Raw genomic sequence first — 24,221 nt, forward strand, 5'->3', positions numbered from 1 at the left:
TCGTCTTTTTCTTTTGAGTCCTTGACATTTATCGGCATGTCATGCTGTTTGCTGACTGATTTTAATTTGTGAAAGCAGGAAGTGTTTTGGTGTTTGTGAATTTCAATAAAAAGCCTTCAGCTCTTATAAAGGTGCTGAAGTGAGAGTTGATGAAAAGTGAAAGAAGTCAGAGCACTTCTCAAGGTTTATTTTCCTATTTGACTACCTGTGAAATGTGGAATTGAGCTTTACATTAATCTTCCTACTTCCTAATTCCCAAGAGCACTTTGGCTCCCTACTTGCAGATTTATTAGGAGTTCTTGGAGCTTCTAAAGGCAGAGTCATTTATCAGGTTCCTCTCTTATGGAACCAGCTTACAGGTTTTGTCTGTAATGCAAACCAACTTTAAGAAAAGTGATAGTTATAGGCTTATGTTATAGTGGGCTTTCTCTGTATTTATTCTGTTAAAGGTGTCTTTACTTTTATTTATGTATTAATGAGATTGCTACTTTCATTTATTTTTTGAGTTCTTTCTTTGATACTCTGTGTTTTCTTTGTCTTCTTAGCACCCATAGTTTAACTAAATTCACTGAACTGAATTTAATTAATATGTGGTGACCTGGAATTCACATACCGAAACAGGATTTGAATGTTTTGACAGTTTGCACCAACCTGTATGCACAACTTAATGTCATAAAGCCTCTTTGTCATTGAACACTACTTGGTTAAGATGCTCTCTTATAGATCCTGTGATAACTTTATAGTTGATGTCTTTGAAACAGCTGACTACAGATTCAGAACTGCTTTAACTTAATTTTTATGAGCCAATTATTTTTATGAGCTAAAAGTGAATACAAAGCAAAACAAACTTGTGTTTGGTTGATTATTTCTTCTTCCAAAATAAATACAATCTCCTCTGGCTATGTCAAATATTTAGCTATTGATGGCTGTTTGATGTTGTTTACTGGACATCAGTCATGTAAACATTTATCAGCAGGGAGAGAAAAAACAATTCATACGCATTTCTTTGGTGCGGGTCTTCTTTGAGGGTTTGCTGGGCTCTCCTGTTCCAACACTGTTGGTTGCCAAAACTCTGAACTCATAATCCACCCAGGGACTCAAGTCAGTAACGGTGGCCGAGAGCTGTTTTCCCTTTAAAGCTTCCAGGACTGAGAATCATAAAACGAAGGTCTCATCAATACATGGGAAACATCGTTTTCCAAGGTGTTATTCTCATCGCTTCAAGATTAGTGTTGTGAAGAAATAATCACTACATCCTTCACTTTGAAAATGTTTTAAAATTTGCATATTTAAACTGTATTTCTCAGACCTAAAGAAAATGTCTTCAATTGCATCAGCCTACCGGTGGCGACGGTTTGCCATCCAAGAGAGAAGGGTGTTCTAGCCTGGATGGTGTAGCTGAGGAGGGGACTGTGGTTGTCCAGCCCTGGCCTCCAGGAAAGGGAGGCAGTCGTCTCCGTCATCTCAGTGACCTGACAATCCAAAGGCGGGCCTGGAGGACCTGTAAGGATGATTAGTTACACTTCACTCACACAGAAGGTGTGTACTGCAAAGAAGAGTGGGTTCGCCATGCTTATAGCTGCTTGAACAAACAGATTAGAAGAAAGGGAAATTAAGAGTGGCAGCTCCAAAAGATTTCCCACATCTGAAGTGCAAAACCTATCCAAAGCCAGTCAATGAAACTTCAGAATATTTTAAAAAGAACTCTGGTGGCCTTCATGGGGAAAAGTTATATATTATTTATTTATTTACAAGGATCAAGATTTAACATTTTTGGATTAATCAAAAAAGAAGTGGTTCTGAAAAGGGGAACTCGATCTATTTCCTGAACCTTTCTCAATTCACAGATCAAGAGCCTTTTAAAAATATGTTTGTCAAACAAGATTTCTCTTTGCAAACTCCAATCGTATGAATGCAGAACTTCTCTCAATTCAATTATTGTACTAAATGAAATGCATGTGTGCGTGTGTGTGAGTGAGAGATTATGTTAAGATAAGTACTTAAAGATGGGAGCATTTCAAGGGATTTTAAACAGCTCTGCTTGGGGTGCCTTTAATCGTTGTGGGTGTTCACATCTGATATTAAAGCTTTTAGCTCCATTCTTTATGATCCATTCGTCTCAGCCAACTGAGTGTGTCAGCTTGCACTGGTGGTTATAAATCTTTTTTTTTTTTTTGTATAGGAGGATCCTTACCTCTGACGACTACATCTGTAGCAATGGACACACTGTCCACCTTGGTCTGAACTGCACAGGTGTATTTCCCAGCATGACTCAGTTGGATGTTCCGAATCATGATGTCACCTGCTGAACGCTGTGGATGGAGGTGTCAGAAATTAAATACATGGTAAGTAAAAACAGTGGAAAGAAAAAATAAAAAATAAAATAAAGGAAACAAAAAAGAAGAAAAAATTGGCCGATTCATGGAGTTGCAAAAGTGAATAAATGTCAAAGCAATTTCTGGTCCTCTTCTGTTTATTTCATTAGGAAAAGGGAGAGAGACGGCACTCATCCAGGGACATTAAACAACCGATTATTGCTTTTATCTTCATTTATAAAGGCAACTTTTTGTGAGGAATTAAAAAGCTTCTTTCAGCTCTGTTTCTTTTTATACACCTAGCTCCTTTTTAGTCTACAGAAAACCACTCAATGCCAAACACATGGTTAACTCTGAACTTTAAAGTTACAGCCCATATAAAGTTGATGTCTTATCTCCGAGAAGTGAGAAACTGTGAAGGGAGAAGTGACACTGGAAACTACTTTGATGTAAAATCAGGGACATTTTATGGAGATAAAAACACAGTTGCTCCCAATACTTCACTCTGAAAACACCTGCCATCATTAAAGTAACAAAACTCAGGAAAGAACGGGTTGCAGATCTTTCACTTCGACAAACTTAATATATAGCATAAAAAGAAGCCCTGAGCTTATACAATCAAACAAAGAAGCGAGTTGTCCAAGAGAAGTCTAAATTCGTCTGTCGAACTTTAACGAGAGGAAGACGGAGAAATGTCACTCCTTATCCTGATCATATCTCATCTGCTTTTGCAAAATTTAGGTGAAGATAAAATACATGAAATATGTTAAATAGAAAATCTGATTATATCAGACAGTCTTTGAGATGATTTTCTTTGTTTCGAATGGCAGCTATAGTAAGAGTGAAATAGTTTGATATTTACATAAATATATACAGAAAATGGTGCAAAACCTTTTGGTTGGAGGTAATGTTATGAACAGAAGAGGAGGAAGAGAGTGGTTTAGCCACCTTAATCAAGGTTTGATTATAAAGCAAAGATAACATCTACCTATTCTAATGTATCTGTTTTTAAAACATTTTCATGAGTAAAATGTATTTTACGTAAGTGAGAAAAGAGCTTGCAAAAAGATGTATAACCTCTTTCAAAGTTGCTCAGATTAACTCTGTGCCTGGTGTCTCTTTAAGCTCTTGTTGCTGCCAATCTTATTAATAGTCGTTTCACATTTTATTACATCATTTGAATATCTCAAAGTCAAAATTTATCAACCAGATGTTTGCTGCTAGAAAGTAGCACATGGACAAAAACATATTTGGGTCATGATCGCCGCCTGACTTGGAATAAACTCACCATAGATACTCTGTAGCACTGAGTTGCATACAAAAATAGAGTTTGAATAAAAAACACAGAGATAGACTATTTATAAAACTCCTGGTGTCGTTCAAACAGACTTAGTTTGAAAAGTTTAGCTAAAATTCTTTAAATATCTTTAGCTAATATCTCAAATACCTTCGTCTTATGAACTTTCTTTTTCACTAATGAAGGAGGTGACTGTACTTCACAAACTGAGTAAACAAGACTTCTTTATTATATAAAAGAACTATTAAATAAAACCAGGATCAATCCTCTTAATCAATCTTGGATCATTTACATTTTGAAATTAAAAATGAAAACTAACCAGCTGCAGCGTTTTCTTTTAGCTGCCTGAAAAATCTCGTCCAACCTAAAAAACAGTTGCATTATATAAACTATGTGTAAAGATCAAAAATATGTTTTGAATATATAAAAGTTTTCAGCCAAGGACTTTGAAATAATTGTATTAGACTCAAAAAGTGTTTGTATATGTGCCAGCAGTCAAATAGAAAATATAAGGACAAAGTGAGCTTTATTTATTTCATTCTAATGAAAAGCCATGTTCAGCTCAGTAGAACATAAATCCATCCTTCAGATGGATTTTGAAACAAAACTGTGAGCATATGTTTAAGCAGCTGTCTAAGGTATTTATACACAGATCATGCATCACACTGGTTATTTCTGCAGCTGCTAGTGGGAGGTCTGTGTAGTTGTTCTTATCTATAAAATGAGGTCTGATGAAGGAAAAGGGGAGTGAATGTCTTGAAGGGCCATGGGTTAAAAAGGTTTGCCGAGTCCTGTTGGGATTGAAGGCTGGCCCTTATGGTCCGATCTAACCAAAGAGCTACTGTAGCTGAAATATCTGAAGAAGTTAATGTTGCTGCAAACGTAAAAAGTTTGCTGCAGATAATTCTGCATAGGATCAGACTAGTAAGGGCTTACAGCCATTTATGGCTAAGGACTCTTTCAGCGAGACTTCGACTTACAGGACTTGAAGGATCTACTGTTAAAACCTTGAGTTGGCAGATACGACAGCGCAAAGTGAAATTGTCCACCGTCCAGGTAGACGTAGTTTGTATTTTCCTCATGAGCTACAGGGTAGACACTCAAACGAGAGAATGCAAAAATGCACACATAATCTTACCCCACCGACTTTTTCAAAATAGGCCCCTTGACTTCCAAAGTGGATGACCTGCTCATTGAAGAACCAGGTGAACTTCAGATCTAGAGTCGGATCGTGTGAAACCTGGCAGGGCAGCACAATGCTCTCTCCAACGGTCACATCCAGGTGCCCTGCTGGACTCGTGATTGTGGTCGCTTCTAAAAATACAGAAAACATTTGCAGGACATAAATCATTGATAACATAGTAGGCTTTTATTTTTTTCTTTTTCAGTCTGAATAACCTCCTGTACACTGACCAACTAGCTACCATGTTGAGCAAAACTGTGATTTTGTCTTCTCCCAAACTCTGGTGAATAATTACAAAAACAAATCTCATCTTTTGATCTACTCCGATGTGAGACGTTAACAAAAGAAAACAAATCCCTTTTGGGTCTGACAGTGACCTCCATTTGCATCTGTTTCATCGATATACACAAAAGCAGGGTGCTAAAAAAACAAAACAAAAAGAAAACATAAAGCATCTAGAAACAAAAGAAACCTCCAGCTACTTTGTAATAGATCATCATTCAGTCTGTAATTTGGCTCGGTTTGTGTGTGACAAAAAGCACCGTAATTTCCTTCTCTCTATGGTGCCCGTCAACATAATCTTTGGTTGTCTCGGCTGGATGTCTCATTCAGCAGTAGTGCTGTGCAGAGAATTGGTCCCACCCAGAGGGGCCTACACACCTGTCCTTTGTGAATTCTGCAGGCATGTCATAAGCATCTAATGGACAGCCTAGCAATGCAACATGTCAGAAGAGGTAAAGATCTATATTCAGCTCTGTCAAAACAGGCTGACTTGTTTATTTCACAGCTCCCAAGGAAAAGTAACTGCCCTCTACATTTTATTCCAGGTGAGCCTCGAGAAAGTTTGGCGCATGCGGCAAAAATGACAGGAGCAAAACTTGTGCAATGAATGACTGCTGTTATGCTGAAAGCTGTGGTGTGCTGTAAAGTAATGTTGTGTCATGATCTTTAAGAGTTTGGTTGTGCTTTGCTTTATTTAGGTAGTCCACATTTGTTTATAAACCGCTCCTTTTTCCTCAGCTTGGTTACTTGCCTTCCTTCAAAAGCTGCATCCTGTTTATAATCAGCCACCTGCTCCTCATTTGCTAATCAGCTCTTCAGCATTTTTGATTTGAATGATTACATATTAAACACGCTTGCTTTTATTATTTGACCATTTTAATTTGGGCACTTTTACAAGGAGGACAAGTTATTGTAGAAGAGTAAAACAGTGACTTCTATTCTTTCGCTCAGTAGACTTCCCGTATTTGACTGATTTTATTTTACTTGCTGCACAGTTGTTCCATCAACCACACTGGCATTATAAAACTAAAAGAGAAAAAAGTGGTGATAAAAACATGTCAAACAGAAAGAGTCAAGCTATCTAGTTCGAATCGGGTTTTATTTGTGCTAATCAACGATTTATCAAAATATTTCTGGTACAAAAAGGGGACCATATATATAGTAAATATTAGACCATTTTAAAATTATTTTATATTTTTCAGACGTTTACTATACCAAGTAGATTTATGCATCATTTGTCCATCAGTATAGATATATATTATGTTTTTCTCTGTTACAGCAAACCTACTGTGCATGTAGTGTGCAAAATAAAATAGTAAAACAGAGCTCCTGTTTGAACCCCTAATCCAGAAAATATGTTAAAATGAACCACTAAAAGGCATTTTAATAGACCAGAGGTGTTGATTCTGCTCTTTAGAAAAGTCTAGAAAATTCTTTCTACTGCAGTATTTGATTTTAATAGACTGAAATCTTAAACAAATCAAGCAAGACTATGAGCTACTTTGAGAAACAGTTATGAATTAAACATTGCAGGAGGGAGAGAAGGTAAAGAGCCTTGTGTCTTACTTCCAGAGGCCACTAACAATAAGTGGCCTCTGTTTTACTTTCTTTGAGTAATAATTGCAAAGTGACAAGTTCCTCAATGTCATTTCCAGTCAAAAGAAAATTGCTCTTTCTCCAGATTCCATCACACTAGTAGGTTTGTCACCTTATCTGAGCTTTGGCAATCCTTACAGAGACGACATTCAGCGTCTGACAAGACAACCACCTTAAGCATGCAGCCAGAGCAGAGCTGCTTAAATCTACTAGGATTTCCCTTTCTCTTCACAACGTGCTACTTTGTGTTGGTCTATCACGTTCAGTTTCAAAAAGGTTAATTGAAGTTACAAGACGTGAAAAAGTTCAATACTTCTCTGAAGTACTCTTAACAGCAAGAGTTCTTTGAATCTACAGAATATGACAAAAAAAAAAATAGTTTTGGCCTATCTGTCTGACCGGCTTTTATCATCACCTCAATGTACCAATCAGCTGTTCAACAATAGCCGACTAAAACACCCTGAAAATCACAGCGATCTATGAAAAGCTTCCTAGCCCCCATTTACTTTATCAAGGCCCCAGAGCTGCTGCATTCAAAAGGAACCAGTGGACTGATGCCAAAGGCTACTGCAGAGCATGTCACAAAGACCTACTCATTTTTAGACTCTAAACAGGGAAACAGATAAGAAAAGACATTGTTCAAAAAATAGACCTAGTTTGAGTGTTTATAAGAGTCTTTTTAAGGACCCCTGAGAAGAGCTATCATCTAGAGATTAGAGACAACCATAGATCTCAAAATAAGAACAACTTAAGTAACACTAAAGTAGGCTAATAATAATAATATCCAAATACCTAACTATAGCTTTTGTATTGGACATTGGTGCATGGCAATATTTGTATTAAGTATGACAATAAATATATGAAAAGATCAGGAAGTAACTTTACATAATACTCTGACATTAAGAATTAAATCCCCATAGACAACAGTGTCAAGTACACAGCTGTTTACGTTAACTGGAAATCACACATTTAGTTACGGAAAGTGGAAATCAGTTTCTTTGATGTGTGTGGTAAAAACAATAATGTTTTCAAAAGAAAGAAGCACATACGTGACAGATCTCTTAAATAGTTATTTTTGGAAAAATAAATCTCTTATGTATCATCTCAGAGATAGGATAAAGCATCAGGTGGTGACTGGAGGCATCAAAATAAGATGAGAGAATCAGAGGGATCCAAAGTTTGTGCCTGATAAAAGGACATAAAGGAAACAGAAAAACAAAGGAGTTTCTATGTTGCTTGGGTGCTGTTTGGTTTTCACTTGTTTTCTCTGCCCCTTAGAAAGAAAACATAAATAAATTATTGGTAAAAAAGATGTGTTCTTTGTTTCTGTGTGTACATCTGCTGGAACAATTGGGTGACTCATTGGGCTTATTATTTAGATTCAAAAACAATAACAAGATTTCAGGGCTTCGAGTGATTGCTCCCAAATTGTACTAAAGAAAATAACTAACATTTCCTCTCACAATATCTAAACATCAGTGTGTAGCAGCTGATCCATGTTTTCCAAAATCAGATTTCAGATATATTATGTTCTGAGTTAAAAAAGCTACTTTAACAGAGTAAAAGAAGTAGGAAGGTATCAGTGGAAAGTGAAAAAGATGTTGTACTGAATTCTACATATTTCTTAATGTACAATAATATAATTTTGTTATTTTCTTTTTGTATATACTTTTATGCTTTTATATTTGTTTGAATCTACATGCCTTGGTTGCCTTGACTTTGCCACTCGTACAATTGAATTTTCCCATTGTGTGACAGTAAAGTGTATTTCGATTTTATTTTACATACAATTATTTTCAACTTCATGTCCCTTTTGTGCATTTAAACATATCTACTCCATAATAGTTAAAAAAGCAATAGCTTTATTTCATCTGATGAATCCGAATCTCTGTTAAATGACTGAAAAAAACACCAATTAGAATTTAAAACAGAGTACGATGACACATCCTAAAGTTTTTCCCCTTTTTGAACTTTTCCTGTCTTTTTGGCCTGCTCTTCCACTCACCAGATTAAAATCTTATAAGATTGACAGGACAGACAGGGAAAAAGTAAAGTTGTCATCTGCAACTAAAAGACGAACCTAAAATAGAAAACTCTCTAAGGCCTTTGGGTTACAGCAGCATCTGACTGCAATCCCTCGCTCAGTGACAGCTCAGGCTGGCTCTGTACTCCAACAGCCTGTGGCTCCGCTGCGGAAACCTAAATATCCACTTGCTGGGCTTTGTTGCACGCTCAGTTTGAATGTGGAACAAATCAATGCAAAAGACGGCAATGGAATGTGGTTACTGGAAATGTATTTGTCTGAGGCTTCCATCTATTTCACCACAATATCAGTGACACTAGATACAACCGTCTGCCGTTGTCTTGATATGCAGATTTCTGTCAGCATTCTTTTTCCTAGTTCGTTTATGAAAGGATGTGTAAATCCATATTTTATCTTTAGCTGGAGGTACCATGTTTTGCTTTGCTTACCATCTCGTGACCACAGAGCCACAGGTCACGACGCTCAGTTTTCTCAGGACCGTTTTACAGGAATCCTTATGTTTTCACATGTTAGCATCAATATTTGACATTGCTATTTGAGTCTGTTGAACAGAACCTAAACCACAGATGTATCACAGAAATCAAGAAGTGCATAGAGGCAGCTGCACTCACATTCTTGAATATATACATGGAAATTAACTGCAAAGGATAAGTAGTTAAGAGGAAATCAGTTTCTATGATGTGAGATTGTGTGCTACAAAAACAATGTTTCCCATGGAAATAAATATCTCTGCTGCTGTGCCTTATTAGCTTCATACACAAAGGTTATCTTTACTGCTATCAAAATAAAATAAAGGGGAATTTAACTAAATAAATGGTGCGATTTGTCATTACCGCCTTTGACCATCGCATATGCAGGAGTCAGGGCACTTATTAGTTAACTAACTAATTCATAGACACTGGTCCAACACTTTTGATGTAAAAACAGAATGAGTGTAATATCTGTGAAATTGCTCTGCAGGATACCACAAAAACTAGGCCACTCTCCATGCAAATGGCTGCCCAGAACTCAGTGCCTTCTTTTAAAGCACTAGATTTGTTGCAGAATGAATGAATATGAAGAACAGACATTACATGAATATTGAAATTACTTTAGGGTGAAACAGAGAATGAATTTTATTATGTCTGGTTTTATTTAAAGTTGCAGTATTGAGTCCAGATTTTTTAGCAGTCATGAACTATGCAGCTCATTAAGCACAACAGGATAGTTTTGTGTCTCAAAGAAGCTTTCAGAATAGTGAGGAATTCCCAAAATGTGTGCTTTTACAGCACATTTTAGCACAACGTATTATCTGTCTCAAACAATCTTACGAGTAATTTAATTTACCTTTAACATCAAATATCAGTACAGCTGAAACAATTTCAAATTGGTTAAATTGATATATGATGTATGTACATATCCAGGGTCAACGCCAGTTTATCCTTTAGTATTGACAATATCAATAATAAGTTAGTTTGATGCTAACTGCTTTTTTTTTCCATTTACAATTAAATAATGTTTAAAAATTAATAATTATGTTTTTTTTGTTTGTTTGTTTTGCAATAGGACCACATCAAATCATGATTAGTCTTTACATTTAGAGCACAACTTCATTTTTTATATTCAGTTAAATAGGAGAGGTCGAAGACACTTTTAAAGACAGAGGTTCTCCCATCCTCTTATAAATAAAATGGGTGTTGAGAATTTGTTTATGATTGGACACATGCCTGGGAACTGTAATATGAGAGTAAAAATCAGCAACAGGTTTGAAAATGCAAATGTTTCAAACCAGTTCAAGAACTCACCTTTAACGAAAAGGCTTCCAGAGCTGCTCGCTACTCCAAACTGGTTTCTGGCTACACATGTATAGATCCCAGCATCCATTTTAGTGACATTGGATAGCCGCAGGCTTCCATTATCCAGCACCATCATTCTGTAGGGATCAAAACACTACATGTTACCATTAGAGTACATGTGAAAAGTGGAATAAGAAGTTCAAACTCTGAAAACAGCGAAAGTGGAGCGCAGAATTTTCATCAGGTTGTGTGTCAGCTTGACTTAAGTTGAAGCTCTGTGTGAAGTGTTACAGTTTGATCTGTCACCCTCAAGTTCATAAGTGAAGAGAGAAAAAAATAATTTCATGGGGCAAAATTCACATCTTGACTTCATGACAACAGTGACAGGGATCAACTGTGCATATCAAAAGCGCTGAAATTTTTTGGCTTAGTATACAGCAAAAAAAAATTATACAAGTCATACATATTTTCCAAGACTTTAAAAATAATATTTTGAATTTGTGTTATTTACTTTCAGTGACATGGGGCACCTTTTAAAACTTCAGTGAAATGTAACTGTTATGCTTTGCGACTGTTTTAAAAGGGATGCCATTGAAAAAGATTGCAATTGTGGGTGTAAATAGCTTTTAAGGAAAATGCAATTATTTGTTTTACTCTGTTTTTGCTTGTGCAGTTGTTCAGTCAAGGATGAAGTAAATGAAAAGAAAACACTTAAGAAGATTAGGATCCTCAAATACTCAGGAAAACGAAATGATTTACGAATTCAAATGTTTTAGAGAGGTGCAGCTGACTGAGGTAATTAACTGCTTTATTGTGAAAATACATTCTTTTGCCGTTTGTAAAACTCGAATTTATACTGAGCAAAAAGATTGAAAGAAAATCCCACCGCTCTCATTCCTGTAGACAGTGTCATTAAAACACTTATTCATATGTTGCTCTCAAGTGAAAGTTCATCACTTAAAGCATTTAAAAAGTACTGCAGTTCATTAACTTCGGTTTACTTTTACAGCGGTTGCCCTCGCTGTTCTCAGTGCATTCCAGCTGGTTTTACACAACATATTTTCCTTCATCTCTTTCTTTTTGAACTTCATAATTACTAAAAGCAATGCATCACATCCTAATCTATTAAATCCTGTGAAAGGCAGGAAAATTGTGCGTTTGGTCATTGTTTATCTGCAGTAGAAAGGTTAGTTCTGAAGTGCCAAAAGGTTAAATGATTGCAGTTTGAGTCTAAACAGCTTAATTATTTTCTTACTTTGCTAAGTAAATTAATGTGACACATTAAGGCAACTGCAAATATTGAGCTTCTTATTTTTTTTATTTATTGCATTTTTACTCCTATGGGTAAAAATTCAAAGTAAATCTTTACAAACCGATTTGGGCTTTTGATTTTATGTAGAACTTTCTAAATTAATGTTCCCCCCCTAATCGTTGATGAACATGCGCTGCTGTATTACTCTCTGAAACACCCAGACAATAAATGCTCGAGTCCACCAGCTGCCACTTTGTCTCACAGCAGGCACTAGGGTTGCCATGTTTGACGGGTTACTGGGGCATTGTACAGCCATGGATCACAGGAATAGAGATCAGACAGTGCCAATTTAAATGAGATGTAAACAAAACGCCAAGCTTTTCTACCAACAAAGAACTCTATATCAAGAAAATAATGCATTCAAATGCAATCCATTCACAAGCTCAACCTTTTAAAGGAACTAATCAGTTCTGTATCTGAAGCTGATTGCTTATGTTTAATTTATTAACGTGACTGTTTTACATGCAAAACTGTTTGCGCTTGACTCCAAATCTGCTGATTTTACCTCAACAAAATAATGTCCCGTTTATAATGCAGAAAACTTGCTGTTTTTTTTCTTGTTTTAGTTTATTTGAGTAACATAAAATATATGTTTTGTATGTGGTACAACTTTTGATTTTTTAATTGTATTTTTCCCAATGATAGAGATTTTTTAAATCAGTATTTAAAAAAAAAATCTTTACATATGAGATGATGTAGCAACCTAACTCCGACATGCAAATAGTCACCGTCTAATTTCTAACCACTCAGAAGCTGCTTAATGGCATTTTCTATGTATAGCATGCAATGATTTTGATTATGTAATTATTTTAAATATGTAACAAAAGCTGCTGACTAGTGAACTGTCCAAAAAAAGTGAGCTACAAATGTTTTGTGAGGATCTGTAGCCTATCTTTCCTTTAGCAATGCTAATTGTCGTCTCTCTCTGAATTCCAATGTGTTTGTCAATATTTCACCTAGTGGCAGCAAATGTTTGAAATTGAGGGAATGTGTGGATAGTGGTTTTATTACAACAAAAACAAAAACAAAAAAAACGTTAAAAGTATTTTCTCGGCAACCTCTCACAAAGGGACTTTTGGGACTTCATAAAGAATCAAGTGCAATATTTGATTACTTAACAACCAGATATCAAACAAAAAATACCAATATTTCCTGTGGTATTTGGCATCTTTAGACCAGAGAAATCTGAAAAATTGTTTACAAAGGGAATTAAAGGCAACTACAACAATGGTCTGCCGACAGATGGAAAGGAAATGCTTATAAAAAGGCTTAAAAGCATTTCTGATTACTGTTGAATATTTAAAGAAGGGCTGTGGAGTTCTTCAACATCAAAGAACAGCTGTTTTATTAAAGTCTTGCAGATTCGCCGCAGCAGAATTACAGAATTAGTCAGTCAAAGCTGCCTGTACCAATTCAGACATAAAAATTACCTCAACAGGCAATAAAAAAATCCCTCTGTTAATAGAAGGTCCCACTGCATCTTGAGCTAATAATTAATTTGGCAAGGCATCACAGGTATTACAAACATGTGAAATCCAATAAAGTTCAGGAGAACAAATCAATATTTCCTGATGTGAAACAGCTGTTTTGCTGAGATACATAATTTTACAGTCCTAATTTGATCTTTACCTCCTTAAACACACTAAAATCATAACTTTTAGGTTAATCTAATTTTTCCTTACGTATGAGTTTGTGCGTTAGTGGTTGTCTGTCCTCTGTGTACCTTTGCCCTTCAAGGAAAAGCGAATAAAGACGATGGATGGTTGCCATTCTTAGAATGACGTCATAATTAGCAATCCTTCACAAAGAAAATATTATCAGTGAGGCTTTAAGGTCCAGCAGGATGAGAAATAGGCTTCACTCTATGTTTTGTTCACTCTACCATTGTCAGTAACTGTATTTTTCAAACCATAACTTGATTTACTTTTTTACTGGTAATTGCACCTCGTCTTACGAAATGGATAATCTCTTTGAAATACTTACTAGAAACTCCTTTGTCATTGTTTAAACTGTAAATGATAATGGGGGTTAAGACACTTTTTAAAAATACAACCATTTTAAAGGTGCCTGAACTCATCCTTTTCTTTAAGACCCCTTTTAGGAGAGGATGGGCTTTTTAAAATGATCAAGAATGACCTGTATTGCTTTAAAGGATGAAGAATTAAAGTACATTAGTCTTTACAACATCGCCTAGTCCCCGCGGAGATGGACGTATTTTCTCCTAAGTGAACTGAGGGCTTTCTTTGTAATGGGCTATAACAAAGAGTTATGGATATGAGATGTCACTGGGATAAGGCTTGCCAATGAACTCTAGCAGACGACAATGTCAGGCTTCCCTCCCCACCAAAGCTACAAAGAAACGGAGAGAAGGATGTGTGAAGAAAAATATCTTTCAGAAATGCTCTCACTCCGATTCCCTTTTTTAATTTTTTTTGAAAGGCTGCTAAGCAATTAAGGTACTGGTGAAATGTGAGGGGTACATAAAAGCCAGGGTGGTGTGACAGAGTAAATACGCACTTTACCTCAACCTTTTGCTGGCCCGGCATTAAAAGTGAGCTATTGGCTGTAATCTAAAAGTCTCTCTGTGGTGTTACAAAAAAACCAAGAGGCTGTAAACGAAAACATTATTTTAACCACTTCAGAAGAACTGTGTAATTAACTCAGTGTATTACAAACGCCTCACAATTTTCTAAAGTGCTGCTTAAATGCTTCACTTGAACTGCTGAATCTGTTTCTAGTAACACAACTGGAACATTTCCACCTCACAGAAGGAGGATTATAAATTGATTCATAATATGACAAAAGAACAGCACAGAGTGTTTAGCACAACACTTAAACACAGTGGTTTCATCTCGGGGTAATATTCTGCAGCTCTATTCCTTATATCCGTTTCCCAGTTGCTGGCAGTGGTCAGCAATGAAATTTAATTAGGGTAAGCGCTTTACCGCTAACCTCATCACTTCCTGCAAACTGTAAGTGCCGAGCATCCCCAGGAATATCTGGTTATACGTGAATTGGATATGAGCTGACTTAAGTATAGTCCCGGCATGATTTTATTAACTAATCGGATACCGCGTTGTTCTTAGATGATTTGTTTTCTTCTATTTCGGAGGCTTGAAGACATTATCCCTGGAAGATTAGAAAGAATTATGGGTACTTTAGCTAAGCCAGTAGGATGGATCAGCGCTGTGCCACCGCAGTAATGGTGCGGGAAACTGCCTCGTTTCAATGTAGAGAAAGTAAATGCTAACAAGCCAGGAAAAGGGGAGCAGGCGGGCGAGAGAAGTTGCAATAATGTAAAATGCGAACATCCTGCATGCGGCTCACCCACTTCAGGGCAAGGGTGGGATATTAAATCTCATATGGGAAATCTTGCTTTTATGGGCATGATTGATATTGCATGCTGCAGCTTAGATGCATTTTCCTTCCAATGCTTTAGAGGCTGATAAATCTGCAAGCTGGGCTACACATTTAGCAGAAATTTTGGAACATATAATCCGCCGCCTGATTCTGCTGATATCCCGTACATAAAACATCCTTTGTCCTGTTTGGAATTAACGAAACGCGATCGCGTGTTCGGCTTCCCGAGCATCTTGTTTGCCAGGTGGAGGTGAGGGATGACTAAACCAGCAGCACCCCCGCTGTTCTGGAAGATGGATATACCAGAGGTTAGACATGGCAAAGCTGCTGAGGCTGTTGAGCAATTAATCCCATATCAAATGAGAAATATGCACCCCCGCCAGTTTCCTGCATGTGCCAGCTGGTGTGCTCTGCCTCTCACTGGTTTATTTCTGCTAAAAATAAGAATGTTGTCAAACACAATATGAGTCATTTGCATAGACAAAAGAGAAACTAGAGCAACAATTATTGTGCAGCTGCACTTCATGATGGTTCTGTTTCTACAAGTTTAATCTGTTTGAAGTTCTGAATCTTGTTAGGACTGTGAAAGAAGATTTACATTACAGAGGATTTCAATGGAAAACTACTAAGTGCTGCCTGTTGGCCTGACTCTTTATATGTTTGAACAGGTCTTTTTATTAGAGAGCCAACAACTGGAAGTCAAATAAAGAGTGTTCTTTTTGAATTGCCCTTTTACCATTTGCGAAAATAAAACCCTGTTCATTTAAGTGTAGAAATAAAATGGTTCCGGACTTTGAACATCACCGTTACAGCATTTTGGATGGTTAATGTAGATGTTTTAAAAGGACACTGACATAAAAATAATATTTTGTGACCACACTAAACTGTGTATTTTGTGTCCATCGAATACAGTCTGTGTTGCTGATGCAAGCAGAAGGCAGTAAAAGAAAAGAAAAAGAAAAAAAACAAACAAAGAAATTAAAAAACATGTTCCCCTATTCATAGCTAGTTTTGCCACTCATGGTTGTGAGACACTCTACAAATTAAAGACAGAAAATTAAACAGTTAATAATGGATAATTTTATGTATGCATATATAATAAACAGTATAATTTATTATTTAAAGCCATTTTTAGCCATTTTCAATTGTCTAAACATTTTCTGCAGACTTCTCTTATGCTTATGTCCTGTTTTGTTTTGCTTTGATGTCATAAAATTTGGTGTCCAAAAATATATTCTGTATGTACATTCACAATATATATATATAATATATATATATATATATATATATATATATATAATATATATATATAATATATTTTTTTTTTAATTTTATTTATAGATTTATTGATAATAGTCCCATACCTAAGAGATTAATTTAGGATAAAGACACATTCTTATGCTGCAGGAAAATAATTATTCAGTTCTTAGAACTATGACTTCAGTTTATGACACATTGTGCATATGTCTAGAACATTTTTCAAAAATGCTGAAAAATTGATAAATGATGAATCCACATATAATGATCCTGATATATGTTTTTTATGTGATCACATTGAGAGTTTGATCACATTTCAACTTCAGTTTTACGAATGTACAGCCACATCTACGAATCTACAATCTTTGACACCTCGAACACACTTTTGCTATCGGACAAAGAACGGTTTTCTCTGCCTGATTAACATTTTCTTCTCCTTTTCTACCTTCTCTTTGCTCATGGAGGCGCTGCATTGATTTTTTCTTTAACACTACGTCTAATGAAACAAGGTGTCCAGCGCATTCCCCCGGTGTTCCCACCGCTATGACAAAAGAACGTGAGCACAGCAGCAACTCATTGATAAGTCCTTTTGGGCATTTGATCCCCTTCCTCCACATCTTGCTGGTCTGTACCACCGGTTGCCTTGTGCTCTAATGACCCTCCGGGCCTTACGTTCTGCTAATGAGCTGATGGATCGGCACATCGATCTGAATGCTGCAGTCTAGAAACACCCAATTACCTTAAACAAACAGAGCAGAGAGCAGCCAGAGGAGGAAAGTACAACAGAGTTCAAGAAAGAAACGCAGATAACAGGGAAGGGAGTGAAGAGCGGACCCTGTTATGCAATGCAAATTATATTGTGTCACACTGTGATTCTGTTCTTCACAGTTTGTCAGCATGAATATCAAGTAGGATGAAATTAAATAAGACTTTTAAATCTTCCTCCGCTAGTAGAACAGACAAACTCAACCAACAGCGGCAAAGAAAGTAGCCTGGTACCTGTGGCTCTCGCGCAGGGCTTCATTCCCCTTCCTCCATGAAATCACGCCGCGAGGAGACATCCTGGGCTTGCATTCGATCAGGACATCGCCGCCCTGTCGGGCCAACGTTTGTGTCTTCAACAGGTTTTGGGAGAAGTCAGGAGCAATAGCTGCAGGAGGGGAATTCAAGGGGAGAAAGGTTAAATTTATTGATTGAGGTAAAAGAGAAAGAAAAGAAATGGAAACAGCGCGACTGAGGAAGAGCACTGAGGAGTTTCCTGAGACGTGAAGGTCACTCTATCCATTAGGCGGGTCAGCAGCACTCACATCCTGCTCTCTCTGAACATTCATGCTCTTGTTTGCAGACATCCAGAGACGTACTCATAAATGAAGCATGGTACATAATTTTCAAGGGTGCTTTTCTTTTGATTTTAGTTGCATGAATTTTTTTAGAAGGACATTATGCATTGAGTTGAGCTTTGGGGGCTGTAAAAGCAAAAATGAGAGAATGTTAAACAAGGCTGAGGGTTTGTTGCTGCTTTTTTAGGCCCCTAATTGCTAATGCACCACCATCTGAAGCTGTTTAAGACGTGCACCGACTCAGCAAAAAGCTCTTTAAAGAGAACACAGTATGGCATCAGCGACATGGTGCACATGCAGCATCAAGTTTCATTATTTGACACTGCATGGGAAATGCAAACATGAAGTATTTTTTTTTTATTTTTACTCATTTAAAGTCTGAAGGAAGACTTAAGTTAGCTAAATAATTAAGGGAAAAGGATTTTCAAAGTTTTAAACTAATTATGTTTTCAATGACTAATGTGAAATGACTTAGTTGACTGACTAGAGATAAAACATGTTATGTTTGTAATTACTTGAACAGAAATAATTTCTATAAACAAGAAGGTTGACTTTGCAGTCACTTCTGTTTTCACTCTTACATAAAGCAGCAGTACAAGGAAAAGACTGCTTTTCAACACTAAAGCCTTGGTGTCAAAATGTCGCTGCTAGCGTCTCAGTCTGCATCAACAAAACATAAAGTGATTTTTTTTTTTTGCTGAAAAATACTGCTTTGAATAAATATCTCAAATGCCATTTGCCTAGAAAATATCTCCACAATAAAAAAAAGGGCTGATATGTTTCTTACTCTACTTGTTGATGGATCTGTTGTTGAACCCACGTTTTGGTCAAACAGTTAAACAACTTTTTAAAATTAACGTGGCTAATCCAATATTTTTATAGAATTGAAACGTGACGTTTTCACAAAGTATTTTAGCACCGATTAACTAATACATATTCCTTTCATAGACATGGTTTGAATATAAATGTCTAATGGAGATGGCACAGTCAAGAAATGTGTTTATCAACCTTAACATTATAGGATATTTCTTCATTTGGAAAACGGGGGAAATTTAATTGATTGAGAGCAACAAAATTTTGGCTCTGTGACAAATAAGAGATTTGTCACAGAGTTAAGTGGGAACATTTGGCAGTAGATTCAGTTAGAGACAACCTGAACTCACACCTGCCATGTTCCAAGGGAAGTTGAGGATCTGAATTTAAACAAGCCATGTTTGGAGCTTTTAGTGTAGATTAGTGTGACGTTACATAAGGCTTCTGGGAAATTTGGCCTAGAAGTCATTCTTGACCTGTACTGATGTGGCACCGGAGGGCCTCTTTAGCTGGATATTATCTTGCTATGGCAGATAAAGCCTACAAGCAAGCTTTGAGAAAAACCAAACACTGGATGGTAGCCAGCCAGACAAATATGATTAGACATACTATGAGTGTTGAAGTGTCCTTAATTTTACAGATTTACAGGCCTGTGCTGACAAGAGGCCCTGTGAGTCTCCAGCTGTGGTTCCTTCAAGCTTGCTGAGCAGAATAGCTGTCATCAGGACAATTCTGTAATCATTCATTGGGTGACGATATAATATTTATGGACAGAATCCTCATCATCGCCAATGATCTTTAATGTCTTTTTTTATGCGTTACAATTGTCTGAAGTACTCCATTGTTAATGTAACATGTAGACATTCACCCTAGCTTAGGAGTCGGGTTTGTTAGCCAAGGTTATATATAGGGTGCTGTGGTGCATGTCAAACAGATGACAGATTTTTTCTTTCTTTTTGAATTAAGACTGTCTGTAAACTCTATGTATTAAAATAAAAATAGAAAATTAGAAGTGCCATGTGAGCTTAGACAGAGTTATAGACATAAACATAAGCCAAGAATACAGCTTTGAGTCATAGGGAAACAAGCAGCAGAAAAATGGTTTCCGTAAAATTATCCTGATGATCCAGATGTGGAATGATTGACATACACAACAAATACGCTGCCTCTACGCTCTTACCAATGACTCTGAGCTCAGCATTGGTGAAGACGCGGCCATGCTTGTTCTCCGCCACACATTGGTACATCCCAATGTCAGCCAGATTCAAGTTATTGATTGTCAGCACTCCGTTATTCACCTGAACTCTGTCCTGCTGAAGAGAGAGATACATAAATTTGTTTTTAAAACAGCTTTATGTATTCACAAATAAAGCTGCAATATTCAGAAAAGTTTTAAGAAATACCAAACTTTTAGTTTGGTATTTACATCATCTCCTATTAGAGTTTACTGTTGTTAAGGAGGATATATAGTGAATTGACAATTGAAGAAAAAAAAATATTAGTGTTTATCAGTTATCCTTTAACATTTTGTTTAGTCTTTTAATCTGATGTAAGACAATGTAAAAGCTGGAGGATGGCTGAGCATCAACCTGCATTAAAGACTTGATGGTTGAATCAATGATCTCCTAGTTGAAGTGTATTCTGCATCCCCAGAATCAGAAGCAGCATTCAGTTTGTATGTTCCTCCAATCTAAAAAAAATGTAAACCTCCAGAAGACTGAAAATCCAATATGTTTGGAGTTATGTTTGATTAATAACGACTGGGACACAGATCAATTCTAGTCTAGATTACAACTTTTCATTACTTCTCTTTATGTTGACAGCATAATCCAACGTTTTTTTTTTGTTTCTTTTTTTTTTTTTTTTTTGCTTATTACGTTGTTTCCATCATATAAAGCACAGTGAATGGAAGTGAATGTCGGGTGATACAAGTTCAATTTTATAATCCGACACAATTAAACTTGACCTGACTTCACCCCAGCAAGACACACACATGCAATTTTTCTTGCTTTTGCACTCGCAGTCTCACAACACTTAATGCAATTATTCTGAGAGAAGAGTTTACTTAACTATGCTGAAAACTTTGAGATATTTTATGACTTTTTCAGGCCCTGCAAAAACCTTTCTTTTTCTTGAAATAGCGTTTTCACTTTAAGCTTTGAGCCTGTGTCCCAGTTTTATTGTTTGCATATAAAATTATTTTGTAGTATCTGAATGTTTAGTTTTTGTCCAGTAGAACTCAGTTGATAGTTTCCTCCTGATAGTTTTTTTTCTTTATTTACTACTTGCGGTGCCCTTTTTGACATGTGAATTTTAAAATATTTTCTTATAAGAAATCTAAGCACCAACATAGCACAACAATATCACACATTAAAGAACAAAAATAGCTGTGCAGTTTGTATTTAGCTCTTGTGACCTCTGAGTTCTTTTTGACAAATGTGCTGATTTAATTTCAGTCTTTTACAACAACTTTCTCTCCTTTGGGAGTTTGTTAATTGAGACTCTGCTAATGAAATCTTAGAAGAATCAGTCACAAGTCTGGAGTGCTGGAGGCTGTTTGTACTAACAAGAACAAAAAAAAATATCAGCTGGTGGAGGAAATCAAAATGCAACAGCATAAAACATTGTTAAACCAATGTTTTGTTAAACCAATCATATCTTTATCGCAGACACTTATGGAGCTCCTTACTAAAAAGAAAAGACATAAAAAGAAACAACAAGATGAACTTAGACAATATAAGATAAACAGGAATAAACACACCCTTCTTCAAAGACAGCCATACAGAGAATAGTTACTAATAGCATAGGCTGAACAAAGTTCTTCTCTCCCCTGTGCTCTTCTGACCTTCAGAAGCTTTGGAACAGTCTACCTGCTTCCTTTTTATAGTAATGTCAATTTAAGTGTGGCAGCACTCATTGTTCCTGCCCTTGATCCTTCTATAGAGTGTACCTGGACTTTTTAATGTCACTGACAAAGTGGTCCAGAGGGTCCTGTCGCCAGTCTGTCTGTCGTCGGGAATCATTACAGCACTGCTACTTGAAAAGGCAAGGACTATCCCTGAACATCAGTCAGTGACACTGCTGAGGATCTTCAAATACATTTCCCTCAGAGGCAGGCTCAAGCATGTATCAGGCAGACACTTGGCTACACATGGCTGAGCTAGCGCTGCAGCCTCAGCCAGAGGGGACCCCGGGTGGTAAAGGATGCAGCGGTTCTCAAGTGGAACAGAACAAGTCCACCCTTTTTAGGAGATAACTGGCAGTAACTGTTTACTCAAGGGAAAAGAATGATAGGAAGAAGGAAAAGAAAGACGGGAGGCCTTCAGATGAATCTAAAATAAGTTGAATATTTTGAGAAGTGAATTCATTGTATAGACGTTCAAAAAGTGAAAATTGTACAATATATTTTATACTGATAAAGGTTGTCTGCCTCAATACAGATATAACAGGGAGGGTTCTGTAAAAGCTGTGCACCTTTTTGTTTCAAACAATATTACATTTGTGAGCTTTAACACAATTATTTGACCAGTAAATGTTTTATTGGGGTCAATAACTAAAGGTTAAGGTCATGACTAAAATAATTCAGGACACTGAAGCATTAAACTAGTTGGAAATAAATACCCATTTCCGAAAAATGAAAGCCACACACATTAATGCCAGCCACATAAAACGTTAGACTTGATACTATTTCAACAACTGCTGAACCCAATAGATGATGAGGCAAGAAAGGCAAGAGTGGTCATTCAAGAGAACCCGATGTCTATTGATTTATCCCATTGCATCTAAGGCTTTACTTGATGACATAAGATTCGGATGCAGCTGCTCAGCCTGGAAAACTTCATTCCATGAAGCTCTCAGCTGACAGTTCATCAGCTAAATTACAGATTGCAGGGAGTTTGGATGTCTTCTGACTCTGCAGACAGATTATTACTCCTAAGCTCCCACTGAGATGCTGCCATTCCCGACTGATTAAGCTTTGTTAAGATCAATAATAATCACTTACTAGTGAATATTTAGTGATGAGGAAAATCCACAACCTGCTGTTGGACAGAATCCATTCTGCATTTATCGCACAGTATTCCAACAAAATTCCCTGAGGTCCTGATAGCGACCTGTTATTTTTATAGAAGCAGTAGATGTGATTGAGTGTTAAATGTTATTCATGTGTGTCCATGGAAGTTATTGATTGGACCAACTGAGTAATGTGATATAGTGTCAAGGCTAGAAATATACTGCTGACATTTTACTTTTTAAAATTATTTGTAAAAACATATTTTTCTCAATCATATTAATATTTATTGAGCTGCACCTTTACTCTGTCTAAGCAGAAGATAAATTATGCTTTTCAGCATACAGCAGCCCAACCGGGGGAAAAGAATAAACAGCATCTGTGAATGTGTGTGGATTGGTGCCACCCTGAACTGTTCTAAACGCTTCACCTGAATAAAAAAAAGTTAGCGCTGGCACCATTGACAGTAAATCAGATTGGAGCCATTTGTCTTTTTTATCAACTCTAATTATGCACGGCGGCACATTGAAACCAAAACAACATCAAGCTATGCTGTGAGAAAGCAAATCGGAGACACTAACCTATTGCTTTGCATGCTGAATATGTAAAAGTGTTTTTGCCAATTGAACCCAACGACAACAGTCACACAGCAGAGGACAACTAGAAGAGCTCAGAGGGCGTCAGAAAGGAAATCACACACTCTTATGTACATTACTAAAAAGGAGGTAGCTGGTGGCATATTGGAAAAATACAAGCTCGAGTGGGTTCTTGTTTTCCAGGGTGACATTTTGAAGTGACGGGCCTCTTCTGTGCCATTTAAATCCCATGGAGGGAGGAGAAAAGAAGGTGGAGACAGGGAGAGAGAAGATAACTTAGAAAGAGAAAAGAGAAAGGGAGCAACGGAGATGGCGAGATAACAGCAGGCAGGAGGAAGAAGAGGACTGATCCATTCTAATGAGGAATAACAAATGGCCTCCTTGGCCTCCCCCTCTTCGTCCTCCTCTCTTTACAATGCTGACCTTTGGATTTGGAAATTGATTTACCGTTGCTGCAGTTGAGAGTGGCATTTTGAAAATGGTAACACCACACCTCATTAATAAAGCCGCATGCACAGAGAATATCTTACCTCAGCCACCTGCCAAAAGATTTTTTTTTTTACAAACTTATTTACAAATCAATATCACATATGTGCAGGTGGGACGTTAAGTGTTTCAAGATGAGCCTACTGGGGGAAATCCATTTTGTAAATGGCAATGTAAATGTATTCATTCATAGCCATCATCCGCCCAGAGTGAAAATTAAAAACAGTTTCTAAACATGGGTGCTGACAAATAGGCGGCCAATTAAAGCGTCTAAGATTTTGGATAACATTGACCCTTTAAACACACAAAACAACACTCCAGTTTCCATTTCACAGCCCAATTCAAACCCTGAAAAAAGTCAGTGCACATAACTGAGCCATGCTTTTTGTCACAAAGTGTAAAAAAACAATAATACAAAACAGGGCAAATTGGTGAAATCTAAAATGCTTTTTAGATGATGAGGTATTTTTCCTGCCTCCCCCAGAGAGGGGACTTAATGATAAAATTGAGATTAGCAGATAAGCGGCCGAGGACTAAATTGTCAAACAAAAATCCC

General features: G+C 36.8%; 1 protein-coding gene across 2 annotated transcripts in view; it reads right to left on the bottom strand.

Annotated features, from left to right (window-relative positions):
• The window catches only part of cntn3a.1 (contactin 3a, tandem duplicate 1), an 87,360-nt gene that overhangs the window by 9,768 nt on the left and 53,371 nt on the right, over positions 1-24,221 (bottom strand). The window contains exons 10-16 of one of the 2 annotated variants that reach the window (XM_055049389.1): positions 19,755-19,884; positions 17,421-17,571; positions 10,502-10,629; positions 4,751-4,926; positions 2,195-2,312; positions 1,343-1,501; positions 999-1,148 (exon numbers count right to left, since the gene is read on the bottom strand). In XM_055049389.1, the coding sequence (XP_054905364.1) occupies positions 999-1,148; positions 1,343-1,501; positions 2,195-2,312; positions 4,751-4,926; positions 10,502-10,629; positions 17,421-17,571; positions 19,755-19,884 (1,012 nt within the window). Of the gene's footprint in view, positions 1-998; positions 1,149-1,342; positions 1,502-2,194; positions 2,313-4,750; positions 4,927-10,501; positions 10,630-17,420; positions 17,572-19,754; positions 19,888-24,221 lie in introns of both variants that reach the window. The other variant, XM_055049388.1, reaches the window with a different exon arrangement.

Source organism: Poeciliopsis prolifica, unplaced genomic scaffold (genome assembly GCF_027474105.1).
Source record: "Poeciliopsis prolifica strain line A6 unplaced genomic scaffold, Auburn_PproV2 SCAFFOLD029, whole genome shotgun sequence".
Classification (NCBI taxonomy): Eukaryota; Metazoa; Chordata; class Actinopteri; order Cyprinodontiformes; family Poeciliidae; genus Poeciliopsis; species Poeciliopsis prolifica.